Here is a 16418-nt window from a genome sequence, read left to right as displayed (position 1 = left end):
ACTGAGCTACATACCCAACTCTTATTTTGAGTCAGGGTCTCCTTATGATGCCCAGATTGGCCTAGAGCTCTCAAGTAGCTGGGAATACTGGCCTGAGTCAACACTCCGGGCTACATCTTTATATCCAAGAAAAGTGTGTACATGAATACACAGTAAAGGTAACAAGGGCTAAATCTGGGAAGAACTGGAATTTGCAGGTCAAGTACACACACACACACACTTATTTATTGTATTGGTGATTGAGCCCAGGGGTGCTTTCTCTATACTGAGGTACACCTCCAGCCTTTTATTTTTTTATTTTGAGACAGGGCCTGCTAAATTGCTGAGACTGTCCTCAAACTTGCCACCCTTCTGCCTCAGCCTCCAGAGCTACTGGGATTACAGGCATGTGTCTGGCTGCCAGCATATATTTTTGTACTATTTGAACCAATTGTTAAGTTTTTGTAAACAAACACACACCCAGGAAAACAATATAAAGAGGTCGATAGGTGGAAAATGAGTGAATAGTAGAGACAGCAATGGACTGTAAAAAGAGAGATAACGTTTTGCTTTTGGGATAATCAAAAAGGCTTTCCTAGATTAAATTGGTATGAAGATGTTTTGAGTTTTGAGTATTCCAGGTGGAAAAACAAAGGTAGGACACTTTTTTTTTGTCTTTGGAGGACAGAAAGCTCTGGAGTAGTGGGAAACAAACCTGGCAATGGGAACCCAACCTAGGTTTCTGAGTAACAGTTGAGAAAGAGCAAAAGAGCGGAGAATGCGGTATTTGAAGAGTAAATTTGCCGTACTGCCTCAGTATGAGATTAGGTGGGGGTTAGTTCCTAGAGGTCGGATGTCCACCAGGAGGTGCTATTTCAAAACAGGCCCAACTTGCACTCAGGTGAAAGGAACCCACAGCAGGTAGAACGACAAAGACGGCGCTCCAACAGTTGGACGAATTAACGAATATAAAGTGATACGCAAGCAAATATTAATTATCTCCCTTATTACTGCGCGCTCCCCAACGTGGTCTCCCCGAGTAACACAAATCTAAGCACTAGAACCCGTGCCAGCCGGCCTTAGTTCAAAGCGACTACTACTCCCAGGAACCCTCGCGCGAGGCCAGGGCCTTCTTCCCGAGTGCGAGTCGGTCTTGCCTAACGGCCTTCTGGGATTCGTAGTCTTGCAGTGTCCTTCGGGACTTGTAGTTCCCTTCCCACAATCGGCTGGGCGAGGCGGCGCCGGCGATCAGAGCAGCGCTGGGTGGTTAGGGGCCAAGATGGCGGCGCGCCGGGGACGGAGAGACGGAGTCGCGCCGTCCCCGACTGGGGGCCCTGGTCCTGACCCCGGCGGTGGAGTCCGCGGCGGCGGTTGGGGGAGTCGGAACCAAGCGCCGTATGGGACCGTGGGCACCATGAGCTGTGGGGAGCAGGTGAGAGGCTGGCGGGCGGCCGGCGCCTGGCAGCAAAGCGGCGTGTGCCGGGCGGTGACACGTGGACGCCACAGGAAAGGGAGGAAGCGCTTGGGAGTCGATGCCGGGTGGCAGAGCCGGGCCGGGCCGAGGGAACCTAAGCTATTGCTGGGGGTCCGCCGGCAGAGGTAGAGTACATACGTCTATTCCTGGGAACGCCGGAGTGGCAGAGCCGGGTGTCGGAAACCTGGCCTGCGGTTGGGGAGGTCAGGGATTCGGAATTGAAGTCCGAATGCTAAGACCTCTTATGAGGATGCCGAGGAGGGCTCCGAGAGCCGGGCGCCGCCGTTCCCTTTTTGGAACACGTGGGGTGGGGGGGGCTATTTTCCCGGGAGAACTTGTCTGTCTCCCCTCCCCCTCTAGGCGGCTCGGGCACCCACGTGGGTTGGTTGGGCTTCGGAGGTGAGGGGGGGGCGCGGGTCCTCGTGGGGGCGGGGAAGGGTTGTCCACGTGGCTCGCGTCCGGGGCTGTCCGGCATCTAGTAACCGCGCTGGAGCCGCACTGCTGGGAACTGGGTGTGTCTTAACTGGTCCCGCCATCCCCGGCCGGGGCTGGGGGCTACTGGCCAGAAAGGAAGGCAGAGGTTGCTAGGTACAACTTTTCAGGAACTTTGGAGTTTTTCCCCTGTTGCATTGGTCTGTAGCGCCTTTCGACAGCGGATGGTGGACTTTCCAGATGTTCGGGTAGTCTTCCCTGCAGATGGCAATGTGATGGGGAGGGTAGAAGATTGTGGAGGAGTGAGCTTGTGGAGGCTTCTGTCTGACCCGCTTGGGGTGGATTGTGAGTCACTGGCACTGGCGTTTTGGTGGCCTTCATTCCTCCCCCATTCGTGACTTGGGACAAACTTTAAAAAAGGGAGAAGGAATCCTCTCCCCCTCACTTTTACCTCTAGCATCTGTTTTGAGGAAGTAGTTAAGGCCTGCCCTGTGAACTGACAAACTGGGGGTGGTTTGTTTATATCCATATTTAACGCTTTCTGGAATTTGGCTGGGATTGGGAAAAATTGGAGGTAGTTTGAGAGCTATTCAGTATTTAACACTAATTGAACATTTATTGGATGAGGGAGAGTTTTTCTGATCAGATTATATTTGACCTTGAGTTCTCCACACTTAAAAAGTGTTATTGTCTAACTTTTAAGTAGAGGGCTTCTTAAAAGTTACCACCTAGAGTGGCAATGGGTGGGAATTAGTTTAAACTGTTATCTCTCTTCTGCAAGGAAGTCAAGTCCTTGACAGAATTTTTCTCCTACTAGGCAGGAGTTGGGCTTCATGGTGCCTGGTAATGCCAGGTCCAGCAGATAAATCCAGGTCCTTCCCTGGGAGAATGGCTTCTGGGTCATGAATTTGGGAGCAGCTCACCCCTTCTCCCTCATCTTTTCAGATCATAGCTTCTGTGGGTGATGGTGCCCACCCTCAGAAGGAGAGAGAAGAGAGATCCAACTGTAATACAAGTTAGATGATTATTTGGGGTTGGCCAGAGTCTCATGGAGAGAGCACCTCCTCTCAACAAAAGAGGTGTATGTGAGGTAGTCAGTCAACCATCTAGTTACTGAGATGCCATTATGTTCAGGCACAGGGGATAGAGATAAACTCCACAAATGTGATCCGTGTTCTCCAGGATCTTTTGTTTAGTCAGGATGGACAGATAATAAATGATGGTGTGTGGGACAAAAGGAAAATGAGGGATGTTTGGAATTATATAATTAGCTATAATAATCTACTTTGTAGGGTCTGGGAAGTGTCATGTTAAACTGAGACCCCAAGATTATATGTGTATACAAAACTTTCATAGAGGGAATAATATGTGAGAGGTCTTGAGAGGAGTGAACATGGTTTATTGGAGGAACTGAGATACCTATATGGTGGAAGAGTGGGTGAGGACAAGCTGAAGGAAAAGAGTGTACTCAGGAAGACTACATCTCTGTAAGCCACATTAAGGAGTTTAAACCTAACACTAAGAGCAGTAAGATGCCATTGAAGATTTACAGGAAGTAATTGTGCATTTTAAAGTTTCTGGCCAACTTTGAACTCTGGAAGAACAAGATTCTCTCAGTCGTAAGGTCATTGAAGTTGAAAGTGCTGGTGACTGGCACACTTTTAGCCTGGGCTTAGTAGCCCTTGGATGATCTTGGTTCAATGGGAACCATGCAGTTTGGGAATCAAGAGATGGGTGAGGTTATGTAAGGGGAGGTGTCTGTGACCAGGTCTCCTGTACCTGGCTAATGGAGGTGGAGATTAATAGTTTGTAGAGCTAGGCATCATCTTGAGATTCTGGCCTGACGACTGGGGCTCTGGTAGGGAGGTGGCAGGGCAAGCAAAGATGCAGGTTCTTTGCTCACCAAGGACTGTTTGCTGAGCCAGCTGCTATTCACAGATGCTGGTTGTAATTACAGTATTGTAAAGGCCTGGGAGGGGTTAGTGCCTAAAACCTGCTACCTCTGAACCTGGCCTCCTAAAGTATCCCTAAGCAGCCCTTCCTTTCCCTGGGCCCTGGAACTCCAGCTTTTTAAAGAGGTTGTGTGTGTGGGAGGGTTATAGTCATACCTGTTGCTTTTTTCTTTTGGAAGTGAAGTGCCCAAGTTTCTCTTTGCTGGAAGGGGAGGGAGGTCTGCCTTGTCTGTGTTTGATCCTGTTCTTAGGCCTTTGCACCGTGTTTCTAATAGTAGAGATAGTTGGGACTCTGTTCTCAGTCCTCACCAGTCCCATTCCACCCACTTTGGCTCTGCCCACACCCACTCTCTTGACAGGTTTGGGCGGGCAGCTTCCTGCCTCCTACCAAGGCAGAAGATGTTGTTAGCTCTCAGAGGACTATGGGGTGGGGCCTCTTCATTTGCAAAATCAAGCTTTCCCCTTTTTGGCTCTCACCTGGAAGAAAGAGGTGGGAAAGAGACTCTGCCCTTGGAACTACCTTGAGAGACTGGATGACACACTTGGGGCTGGGGATGTAACTCAGTAGTAGTGTGTGTGCTCAGCATGTGCAATGCCCTGGGTTCAATCCTGAACATGGTGGGGGCATGTTCAGTGGGGTAGAACATGTATAAGGTATTGTTGGATATCATGGGTAACTAGGAAGTACAAGCACTTTTAATTTCTGGGAGGGAAGAAGAATATAAGGTAATAGAATATGGAGTTATTTGCCTCAAAAGAACTTGGAATCCATTTTGAGATGGGGAGGAATATCATGGAGTTGGGGGCCAGAATGTGATTGTTAGAAAAGTGCATGCCTCAGAAAAATGTGTGAATTGATGTGAGGAGAGATCAGTGTAGGCTGGGAAAGGTATCTTCTTCAAGAAGATAGATTTGAACTTAGCAGAGAACTGAGACCTACGTGGAATCTGAATTGGGCCAGGTTGTTGTAGCTCAACTGTTTCCTTACTACTTTTCCTCTGGTGTACCCTCTCAGACTGACATCCTACCCACTGCTAGCAGATGAATTCTGAACAATATTGATTTTTTTGATATTTTTATTTACCAGTTTAATAATCCTCTGTTGCTCTACTTGTTTGTTGGGAGTCCAGACTCTCTTCTGCCCAGAATACTGTCATCCTGATTAGCGCTTTTGCTCAAGGATTGTGCTTTTCTGCTTAATTAGCCCAAAGGTTAGGTGATGGTGGGTCTGCTGCTGAGTTTGGGTTCATTGATGGGGGACTGGATAGCTGATTTATGGAGCATATCCTTCAGTTGCCCCCAGAGGGCCTATACCCTTGTGACCCTCCCCTCTTTTGCTTCAGGTGCTGCTACACGAAGAGGGGGATGATTCTGGCTTTGTCAATCTGTCTCGGCTGGGCCCATCACTGAGGGACAAAGATCTGGAAATGGAGGAGTTGATGCTACAGGATGAGACACTACTGGGGACCATGCAGAGCTACATGGATGCCTCCCTTATTTCCCTCATTGAGGATTTTGGGAGCCTCGGAGAGGTGAGCTAGAGCTGGACTTAGCTTTGTTTGGGAGGCTCTACCCCAGATCCTTGGAGTTGTTTTAGGCATGGCTCAGCTGTCTCAGGTCCTTGGCTTCTACATGTTAACCTGAGTTCTTGAGGTGTTTTTTGTCTCTAGGTAGGAGTTAGGTTGTAGACTACCATATGAGGATGGGATGTTAGGATGCCCTGGCTAGCTTAGATTATAGTCCAAGGCCTTTCCCTTTATCTGGGCCCTTGATCTCTGTTTTTGTTCCCTTTATCTGGGCCCTTGATCTCTGTTTTTGAGCCCAGATGCTCGTTTGCTGAGCATCCTATATCTTACCTGAAAATGGGGAGTATGTAAAACCCAAGCTTAAGACTCAAGTCTAACAGGTCTCTGTTGGCACCAGGGAGGTGGTGGATTGTAAATGAGATTGGAACCCTTGCCTCCTGGTATTCACATCCTTCTTGCTGGCAGATTGAGCTGCAGTGATCCTAAGAGACTAATTTTCTTGGCATTCAGTCCTTCTAAGTGGTCCGGTAGGTCATTAGAGATGTTGGTGGGAACTTTCTGTTTTCTTTTTGGAGCAGAGCAGGTTATCTCTGGAGGAACAGAATGAAGTGTCGCTGCTCACAGCTCTGACAGAGATCTTGGACAATGCAGATTCTGAGAACCTGTCTCCATTTGACAGCATTCCTGACTCGGAGCTGCTTGTCTCACCTCGGGAGGGCTCTTCTGTGAGTGAGGGACTAGGGAGGGGAATATGTGGCTGTTGAAAAGGTTACAGCTGCATCTATGGGCCTGTTTACATAACTCTGGAGCACTAACTGATCTCAGGTTTTTCTCTTCTCTTAGCTGCACAAGCTGCTCAGTCTCTCTCGGACACCCCCAGAACGTGACCTTATCACCCCAATTGACCCATTGGGGCCCAGCACAGGCAGTAGTAGAGTAAGTGGGGTAAGCCTGGTCTTGGGTCCCTCAGGAACTTGCAGGTGGGTGTGGACAGTATGTGAGGACAAGTCTGGGAAAAAACTGTCCTAAAGAAAACTCCTGCTGAGACTTGTCTTCTCTCCTATAGGTTGAGATGTCTCTTGCAGATCCCTCCTGGGACTTCTCCCCACCTTCTTTCTTGGAGACCTCTTCTCCCAAGCTGCCCAGCTGGAGACCCCCAAGATCAAGGCCACGCTGGGGCCAATCCCCTCCTCCCCAGCAGCGCAGTGATGGAGAAGAAGAGGAAGAGGCAGCCACTTTAAGTGGCCAGATGCTTGCTGGGGAGCTTGACAACTCTGTGAGCACCATCCCAGACTTTCCCATGCACCTGGCTTGCCCTGAGGAAGAAGATAAGACAACAGCAGCAGAGGTGGCAGTGCCAGCAGCTGGTGATGAGAGCATCTCTTCCTTGAGTGAGCTAGTACGGGCCATGCACCCCTACTGCTTGCCCAACCTCACCCACATGGCATCACTTGAGGATGAACTTCAGGAACAGCCAGATGATTTGACACTGCCTGAGGGTTGTGTGGTGCTGGAGATTGTGGGTCAGGCAGCCACAACTGGTGATGACCTGGAGATTCCAGTTGTAGTCCGGCAGATTCCTACTGGACCCCAGTCTGTGCTCCTCAATGACTCACTAGAGGATAGTCCTGCCTTGCACCTGCTCATGCCCACACTTGAATCAGAAACAGAGACTGCCATACCCAGGATAGCCCCCTGCCCTGAGAAAGAGGGGTTGTCATTGGACTCAGCATGCTTATTGGAGCCGAAGGAAGTCTTGGAGCCACTGATGTCCAAGGAGCTAAGGAACTCACCTGTCAATGCAGTGCTGGGTTCCCAGAGAGCTCGAAAGGGCAGGAGAAAGAAGAGCAAGGAGCAGCAAGCAGCCTGTGTGGAAGGTTATGCCAGGAGGCTGAGGTCATCCTCTCGTGGTCAATCTCTTGTGGCTACAGAAATGACCTCTCCAGCAAGCAACTTGCAGAAACTGCCTCAGGAGGAACTTCAGAGAGAGGGTGGGCTTTCCCAGGGTAGGGGGAAGCCACAGGCTTGGGCTCGGGCCTGGGCAACTGCCTTGGAGAAGCCTAGCTCTGGGAACTTAGAGAGAAGTGCTGGACAAGGTAGTCCTACTAAAGAAGGGTCTCTAGATCTGTACTCCAAGCTGGTTGACACTGTCCAAGCCAACCCTGTTTCACCCCATCTCTCATTGGTTAACTCTCCTCAAGCCAACCCCATGCCATTTGACTCTGTTGAAGCTAATACTACTGCAGTTGACCCTGCTCTGACCCACCCTGTTCCTGTTAACCTGGCTTCATTGAGCTCAGAGCTGGTTGACCCTCTCCCAGCTGACCCAGTGTTGACTGAACCAGCCCTGGCTGACTCGGCATTAGTTGACCCTGCAGTAGTTGTACCCATCTCAGATAACTTGTCATCAGTTGATGCTGTCCCAGCTGACCCTGTGCCAGTTGACTCTGTTCCCAGTGACCTGGCTCCAGTTGATTCTGTGCTGGTTAAGTCCAGACCAACAGACCCCAGGCGTGGTGCAACATCATCAGTCCAGGGAAGTTCAGCTTCCCAACTCCTGGATTCAGAGTCCTCAGAGCCCCCAAAGGCCATCATCACCCCTGAAGCCAAGGAGGTTGTAGGTCCTTTGAAGGTGGAAAGTGGTACTAATGCCACGGCCCAGGAAGCCAGACCACGGCCACTCAGCCTTTCGGAATACCGACGACGAAGGCAGCAACGGCAAGCAGAGGCAGAAGAGAAGAGTTCCCAGCCTCCAGCTGGGAAGTGGCCCAGCCTTCCAGAGACCCCCACGGGGCTGGCAGACATCCCTTGTCTTGTCATCCCACCAGCCCCATCCAAGAAGACAACTCCGCAGAGAAGTCCTGAAGCTCCTCCTGAGGCTTACTTTGTGCCTGTGGGTCCCAGCCCTGCTTCTCCTAGTCCTGAGCCATCTGCAAACAAGTCTATGGTCATAACACCCAACGAACAGGTGGTGCCATCCCAAGAGATGCCACTGCCGGCAAGACCTCCCCCTCCTGTGCAGTCCATGTCTCCTGCTGGGCCCATGCCTCACACAGTGCCCACTCCTTTGCCTTTCCCCCCAGGTGGGCTGGCCATGCCCCCCATACTGCCTCCTCCTGCAAATGGACAAAGGGTCCCCAGTCTTCCCCTACCTCCTTTGCCACCTCCTGGTCTTCCAGTGTCTGTGGGACCAGTGCCACCTGATCCCTATACTCACTATGCCCCTGTACCACCCTGGCCTTGCTATCCCCCTGTGTCCCCTTCTGGGTATCCTTGCTTGCCTCCCCCACCAACGGTGCCCCTAGTGTCTGGTACTCCTGGCACCTATGCTGTGCCTCCCGCTTGCAATGTGCCTTGGGTACCTCATCCTGCTCCTGTCTCACCTTACAACTCCAATTGTACTTATGGGCCCATGGGATGGGGCCCAGGGCTACAACACCCTCCATTCTGGTCTGCTGTACCCCCACCTCCTTTGCCTTCAGCCTCTGTTGGGGGAGCTGTTCTCCAACCTAAGGTGGAGCCCAATAGCATTCCAGCTGGTCCTCCTGAAAATGTACTTCCTGCGCCTATGGCTCCTTCCCTTAGTCTTGGGCCAGCTGGCCATGGAACTCCACAAATAGAGACCACCAAGGTGGAGGTTAAGCCAGTGCCTGCATCTCCCCATCTGAAACACAAGGTGTCCTCCCTGGTGCAGAGCCCCAGGATTAAGGCTCCACCATGTCTGTCTCCTGAGGTTGTGGCTATTGAGGAGCCTGCATCAGAGAGGCTAAAACCTGAGACCCAGGAGACCAGGCCTAGGGAGAAGTCCCTGTCTCCTGCTATTAAGGCTGTTCCCTTACCAAGGCAGAGCATTGTCCCCAAGCTGCCTGCTGTCCACCCAGCCCGTCTAAGGAAGCTATCCTTCCTGCCCACCCCACGTACCCAGGGTCCTGAGGATGTGGTACAGGCTTTCATCAGTGAGATTGGTGAGTGGCACGCAGTGCAGTTGGTATGAAAGGGTACAGGGGTTGCCTGGGAGTGTTCTTCATAGAACAGGATAAACCATCTTGATGAGGTAGCTTTGTTGGTTTCTTTGGAGGGTTCTTAAGAAGCAGAGCTCTGGGTTGGTTTGACTTATTCAAGCTTTGTGCTGTTTCCTTGGATCACTTAGTTTGGTGGCCAAGGGGCATGTAAAGGGAGAAGTGAAGTGATTGGGGTCTTCTTGGGACTTGAATTTATAGGAGCTGCTTTTAATTCTTGATTGTGTGCCTCCACAGGAATTGAGGCATCAGACTTGTCCAGTCTATTGGAGCAGTTTGAAAAATCAGAAGGTGAGGGAACCTGGATAGGTTGGTTCTTATCCTTTTTTGTTATTGCTTCCTTTGTGCTCAGCCTTGTAGTTGCTTCAGCTAGGTTGGAGGGGAGTAGTAGTCTCAGCCACTGTGGTTGCCCCCTAATTAGAATGGAGCAATAAGATTCAACTATGATAGTAATCTAAGCCAGGGATAATGGTGGTACAGCATGGCATATACTAGAGTAGATGGAGGGGTTGGGGTGTAGCTCAGTGGTAATAGTCACTTGGCGTGCCCTGAGTTTGCTCCCTAGCACCACAAAACAAGATAAAAAAAGGCCAGATGGGGAGTTCCAGGTTGGTTGGGATTGTTTGGGGATATACTTCTAGAGGGAAGTAGCTCCCGAGCTGAGCCTTGAAAGATAGAATTTCATAGACTACATGTGGTGAATAAAGGCAGGGAGAGGAGATATAAGGATTTCTATATGGTGTGTGTTTGTGTTTTGGTACCAGGAATTGAATCCACAGGCATTTTACCACTGAGCTACACTTCTTTTTATTTTTTATTTTTCAAGACAAGGTTGCTAAGTTGTGTAGGGCCTTGCTAAAATTGTTGAGGCTGGCCTCAAACTTGTGATCCTCCTGCCTGAGGCTCCCAATTCACTATGATTATATGCATGTGCCACCATACCCAGCTGTACGGTGTATTTGGAAGGCAATGAATAGTTTTTTCTAGATAAGGCATGGTCTAGGTGCTGTGGAGCTTCCTGTTTGCAAGGAGGTTATAGTCTGATTAGGGAGAAAGGTCTGCAGATATGACTACTCAGTTAGTATTAGTACCAAATACCTATAGTACAAAGCAAAATAGAAAATACAAGTGTGGGACAAGAGTAGACTATGAGCTAGGGATGTAGTTTAGTTGGAGAACATGTGCTTAGCACACACAAGGCCCTGGGTTTAATCCCCACCACCACCCACACATAAAATACTCTGCTGCTAGGAAGTTAACTAGGCAGGTAATGCAGAACCTTCAGTGGTAAGCTTATAAATTTGGACTCAATTTCTCAGCTTCAATGGGGACTGTGTTTTGTTTTATTTTATTTTAATTTTTTTGTGTGTGTGGTGCTGAGGATTAAACCCAGGTCCTTATGCATGCAAGGTGAGCACTCTATCAACTGAGCTATATCCCCAGCCTGAGACTGTATTTCTTTTCCTTTTTCTTTTTTTTGTTTGTTTGTTTGTTTGTTTGGTACGGGGGTTAAACCCAGGGGCACTTAACCACTGAGCCACATCCCCATCCCTTTTTATTTTTTTATTTTGAGACAGGGTCTTGCTAAGTTGCTTATAGCCTCACTAAGTTGCTGAGGCTGGCTTTGAACTTAACCATCCTCCCTCAGCCTCCTGAGTGAGTTGCTGGGATTATAGGTGTGTGTCACTGCACTGGTGGGAGTGTATATTTCTGAGTGGAGAACAGGTGATTCAACATAATATCTGGGCACCTACTAGAGGAGACTGAATCTCTGCAGAGAGCCCAACAGGGAGTAGACAAAGTGGCTTACTTTCTTTGGGTCTCAGAATAAGCCCTTCTGTGCCACCTCAGTCTGGAACAGCTGGTTGGGCTTTTAACTAGTTTGGTTTCTTTGCAGCCAAAAAGGAGTGTCCTCCTCCAGTTCCTGCTGACAGCTTGGCTGTAGGAAACTCAGGGTAAGTATGGAGACATGTCAATTAACCCTATAGTTGTTGGTCAGCAGCCCCTCCAGGACCGTCGGCTGGATGCCTCTATTGCAGGGACATTCAATCAGCTCTAGCCTCTTCCCTGTTTCTCTACCCACTGCTCTGCCTTTTGTGACCAGCACTATCCTGGGTAGTATTGAGTGGGAGGGTGTGTATGTCCACCAGCTGGTTCAAGTCAGAAATTCCAGGTGCCTTTGTCATCTTCTGGCAAGTTATGCCTTTGGGATTTCTTTCTTTCATATAACAGACTTTTTAAGTGTGCTCAGTGCTGGTGATGGAATGATTTAAAGTAGGGGAAGATGTTAATGACTTGGGCTTCCCTGATACCTTGGAGAATATGGGCACACTGAACTACCTCACTCCCCAGTCTTCCAGCAACGAGAGGCCTTTTTTCATTTTTCATGTACATGGTATACCATCCTGTTTTGCCAAGCATGTTCCCCTCTGTGTTGGTTTTAGGTTGGTTTGAACTGGGTAGGCAAGGCTCCTGATTTGAAGGAGATGGGGGGTATTCAAAGTTATAGTCAGCCTGCATCCTGTAATTGGGCAGAGCTGAGTTGAGATTCAATCTATAGTTCAGTCACTAAGCTCCCTTTTGTGTTGGAAGAGGATGAATGGGGGCAGTTTGTGCATCCTGTTCTTCTCTGCACGCACCCTCTCCCATTGCTTTGTGAGGAAAGCAGATGTACAAAATATTGAGGAGGCAATGAACCAGGCTCTCCCTTTTCCCCCCTGCCAGCAGCGTTGACACTCCCCAGGAGAAGAGACCCCTAGACCGGTTACAAGCCCCAGAACTGGCCAACGTGGCAGGTGGGTTCAGGTTGGGGAACTCTACCTATGATTAGTTTGTGTGGCAAATGTGCAGTGCCCACTCTGCATCAAGTGTATATAGGCATGGAGGATACAGAGATGTGATCTCCATCTTTGAGGTTCTCATAGTCTAGGGGGTAGATTTGTAAGCAAATGAGCATGTTGAGTATCTAAGGTGATATGCGAAAGAAGCTCGTGGTTTTCAGTGAGATCTGAAGAGGGCAGTCAGGGAAGGGTTATATAGAAGGTTATCTCCTAAGCTGATACTTGAGGAAATCATTGCTATCAATCAAGTGGTAGATTTAGGGGACGGGGCTATCTAAGCAAATGTAGTAGCTGGAGTGAATTGAAGAATCAGAACTAGCCTGCCATGCTTTGGGAAATTGAGTAGCTCAGTTTCACTTGAATCATAATGGATGATCAGGGTAGTGGGTAGAGCAAAAGCAGGAGACGAAGCTGAACTGGTAAATAGGAGATTGATTATGGGAATTTTGAATGCCATGTTAAGTTGTTTGGACTTTATCCTGTGTATTGAAGAAATAATTGATATGACATTGGTTTTTGGATGGTATATCTAACAGGATTGTAGAAGTGTGGGCAGGTATGAGGCTGGAAGCAGGAGAATAAGGTTATTTCATGAATCCAAGCAAGATGCAGCCTAGAAGTCAGGCAGTGCTGGGTGGAGGAGGTAGATCTAAGGATGGAGAGGCAGATCAGATAAAACCTGCTCACCAGTTAGATTTGGGTAGATTTGGGTAGGAATTTAATTTAGGAAGACCCTAGCTGGATGGGTTTTTAATTGCCAGTTCCCAAGATGGGGAACATGGGGGAATGAACAGTTGAAATAATGGGAGAAGTTGGGCTGTTGACTATTCCTTGCGTACTTTTGTGAGAAGTGGGGTCTCTGGAGCCTAGAGGTGGTATTTGGAAGTGTAGAATCGGATCTCACCTTGCTATCTCCATCCTCCCTCCCCCCCACAGGGCTCACCCCTCCTGCTACCCCTCCCCATCAGTTATGGAAGCCCTTGGCTGCTGTCTCACTGCTGGCCAAAGCCAAATCTCCTAAGTCCACCGCCCAGGAGGGAACCCTGAAGCCTGAAGGAGTTACAGAGGCCAAACATCCAGCTGCAGCCTGCCTCCAAGATGGGGTCCATGGCCCTAGTCCAGTCCATGTGGGCTCTGGGGACCATGACTATTGTGTCCGGAGTAGGACACCCCCCAAAAAGATGCCTGCCCTAGTCATTCCAGAGGTGGGCTCCCGATGGAATGTCAAACGACATCAGGACATCACCATCAAACCTGTCTTGTCCCTGGGCCCAGTTGCTCCCCTATTCCCATGCATAACCACCTCCCAGGAGCCACTTGATCACAGGACTAGCAATGAGCAGGCAGATCCCTCAGCACCTTGCCTTGCCCCATCTGCTTTGCTGTCTCCTGAGGCCTCACCCTGCCGGAATGACATGAACACTAGGACTCCCCCTGAGCCCGCAACCAAGCAGCGGTCATTGCGCTGTTACCGAAAAGCCTGCAGGTCAGCCAGTCCCCCAAACCGGGGTTGGCAGGGCCGTCGCGGCCGCAGCAGCCGTTCTGTCAGCTCTGGGTCCAACCGGACCAGTGAAGCATCTTCCTCATCGTCGTCTTCCTCATCCCGATCCCGGTCCAGGTCCCTCTCCCCCCCACACAAGAGGTGGCGAAGGTGAGCTCTGATGGCCTGTTAGGTCCTCTCCATTTAGGAAGTTCATGCACTCTCTTCTCTGGTTTACTTTGAAAGCTTTTACACATTGGCTTGGGTACTTTCAGGCACAAAGTCTTCTATTTCTGTCTTTGGCCTTTGTCTTCTCTCCTTTCGTGGGTTGAAAGAGGTAAGCTATGAGACTATAGCTTCTATTCCCTGTTGGAGTTTGGGGTATTCCTCAGTCTCCTATTTCCTTGAGACATGCCTTAGGAGACTTAGGGTTTGATCTTGACTATATCTTTCTTCACATACTGTTATCAGTCCTCATTTATGGTATGTTCTTGGTGGTATGTGGGATAATGGTATAATTGTTAATGGGGAACAGTTCTTCATTTAATCACCTGTTGAGGAAAGTGTCTGGGACAGTTCCTTAGTTTGTCACTGTGGCCTCATTTATTTCCTGGTAGTATCTTTTTTTCCTCAGCAACAGACCCAAGTTTTCTACTTACTCAATTAAGAATTCTTGGGTTTTGACAGTGATCATATCTCCAGAAATGGCCCCTACTGTAAGTCTAACACAGTCATCGCCCTTTATGTCATGGTCACAATATTCTTGAGACATGGTTGGGAAGCACTTATTACCCAGAGATCCTGTACAGGGTCCAACACCACAGATAAAGCTGGTAATGAGAACTAAGGCCCATCCCTTTATCTTTCCTAGTCTCCATTATTTTCCTTGCTCTTTCTGGTTTGCTAAATGTATTTCAGTTTTCAATTGTATTGTTAAGAATAAACATGTCTGCCAGAACACACTCAAACATTCCAGATCATGTAAAATTCCATGAAGGGCCTGTTTTTTCATCTATTATCTAGACTCCTCTGCTATGCTTTATCTTTGTTCCTGAGCTTCCTGACAGAGGCAGGGCTGGGGCCTGGCTGAGGTAAGTGGACTATACTTGTACCACCCCAGCATTTCCATGTGCCTTTTAATTCTCTAGGTCCAGCTGCAGTTCCTCTGGGCGTTCCAGAAGATGCTCTTCCTCTTCTTCTTCATCATCTTCTTCGTCGTCTTCCTCATCCTCATCATCTAGTTCCCGAAGCCGTTCTCGCTCCCCATCCCCCCGCCGGAGAAGTGACAGGAGGCGGCGGTGAGCATGTTTCCTGAGGCAGTGACTCTGGGATGCAGATGCCCAAGAGTTCTGAGTCTTGAGTTGTCTTGTGTTTGGAGGGCTGATGACATCTTCTCTTGTTAGGTACGGCTCTTACCGTTCACATGACCATTACCAAAGGCAGAGAGTGCTGCAGAAGGAGCGTGCAATAGTGAGTAGAGGAGCAGGTCATGGGAGGAGAGGACTTGTCCTGAGCCAGGAGCTCAGAGAACCATCCGTAGCTGCACCTCTGGCTCAGTCTGTTACTTTCCTTGATACCCAATACAGGAAGAGAGAAGGGTAGTCTTCATTGGGAAGATACCTGGCCGCATGACTCGGTCTGAGCTGAAACAGAGGTTTTCTGTTTTTGGAGAGATTGAGGAGTGCACCATCCACTTCCGAGTCCAAGGGTAAGTTTGGGTCTGTGGTCAGGATATCTTTTTTGTCCCATTTGTCTACCTTAATGTTTCTTTCCTTTTTTTTTTTTTTTTTTTTTTTTTGGGTGCTGGGGGATCGAACCCAGGCAAGCACTCTACCAACTGAGCTATCTCCCCAGCCCCCTTAATGTTTCTTTATCTTACTTCTTTGTTCTGGTGTGCTGGGCAGTATGGGGCTCCCTTATTTCTACTGTCAGGACTGGCTACTAGGGAATGAGAACCACCTCTGTACCTTGGGGTACTATGTCTTTTTCATGTGCCTAAATGGCTGTCCCTTCTCACTAGTGATAACTACGGCTTCGTCACTTATCGATATGCTGAGGAGGCATTTGCAGCCATTGAGAGTGGCCATAAGCTGCGGCAAGCAGACGAGCAGCCCTTTGATCTTTGTTTTGGGGGCCGCAGGCAGTTCTGCAAGAGGAGCTATTCTGATCTTGGTGAGTGGAGGAAGGGCCTGAGGTTTTGGCATACTATATCTGTTCCCCAGAAGGGTTCCCAGCCTTGGGAGTGGACCTAGGCAGACTTCTCATCTGACATATAAAGAACCTAAGGGGTGGATGAAGGGAGAAGTGGGGACTCTCCTGTATCTCTTTGATTTAAAATTGGGGCCATTTTAGCTCCATTCACTATGTGGATAGGTGATGGCTGGCCATTGAGAACCCTGTGGTTGGGAAGTATGTTCAGAGACTTTGATCTTCATCTCTGTCTACCTTTGTAGATTCCAATCGGGAAGACTTTGACCCTGCTCCTGTAAAGAGTAAATTTGACTCTCTTGACTTTGACACATTGTTGAAACAGGCCCAGAAGAACCTCCGGAGGTAACCCTGGGCTCTCCCCCACCCCCCTTTCCTTTTTCTCTGGAGGTGTCCAACCTCCTCCACCCACCTCCCCACTCTAGGGGAGAGAGCTGCTAGTGAGGAGATGACTGTTTTATAAAGAAATGGAAAAAAGTGAAATAAAAAAATGTGTTAAATCAGATTT

The 16418-nt window shown here is 49.1% G+C and overlaps 1 protein-coding gene across 4 annotated transcripts; it reads left to right on the top strand.

Moving 5' to 3' along the window:
• Nucleotides 1-305: 305 nt before the first annotated feature.
• PPRC1 (PPARG related coactivator 1) lies at nt 306-16415 on the top strand. 4 transcript variants are annotated; one of them, XM_079137932.1, is made up of 14 exons: nt 306-1411; nt 5181-5369; nt 5942-6088; nt 6207-6308; nt 6430-9328; nt 9620-9673; nt 11280-11337; nt 12110-12177; nt 13159-13873; nt 14851-15000; nt 15106-15172; nt 15289-15410; nt 15723-15874; nt 16156-16415. In XM_079137932.1, the coding sequence occupies exons 1-14, from the start codon at nt 1259-1261 to the stop codon at nt 16257-16259; spliced, it is 4980 nt and encodes a 1659-aa protein (XP_078994058.1). In that variant the 5' UTR covers nt 306-1258; the 3' UTR covers nt 16260-16415. The 4 variants fall into 4 exon arrangements, with proteins under 4 accessions (XP_078994058.1, XP_078994057.1, XP_078994060.1 ...); XM_079137931.1 differs by having other exon boundaries at nt 307-1411; nt 12107-12177; XM_079137933.1 differs by having other exon boundaries at nt 308-1411; nt 6207-6299; nt 12107-12177.
• Nucleotides 16416-16418: the final 3 nt, after the last annotated feature.

This window comes from Sciurus vulgaris, assembly GCF_902686455.1.
Source record: "Sciurus vulgaris genome assembly, chromosome: 4".
In the NCBI taxonomy this organism is placed as follows: Eukaryota; Metazoa; Chordata; class Mammalia; order Rodentia; family Sciuridae; genus Sciurus; species Sciurus vulgaris.
Note: the sequence above shows the minus strand (reverse complement) of the source record. Positions and strands in the feature narration are given on the sequence as shown.

What these genes read in the sequence shown, in the direction of transcription:
- PPRC1 (XM_079137931.1), top strand. Translation starts at nt 1,259, where the DNA reads ATGGCGGCGCGCCGGGGACGGAGAGACGGAGTCGCGCCGTCCCCGACT. An exon ending in TGCAGAAGGAGCGTGCAATA is followed by an intron (nt 15,173 to 15,288) that starts GTGAGTAGAGGA and finishes TACCCAATACAG; the next exon opens with GAAGAGAGAAGGGTAGTCTT. An exon ending in GAGGAGCTATTCTGATCTTG is followed by an intron (nt 15,875 to 16,155) that starts GTGAGTGGAGGA and finishes CTACCTTTGTAG; the next exon opens with ATTCCAATCGGGAAGACTTT.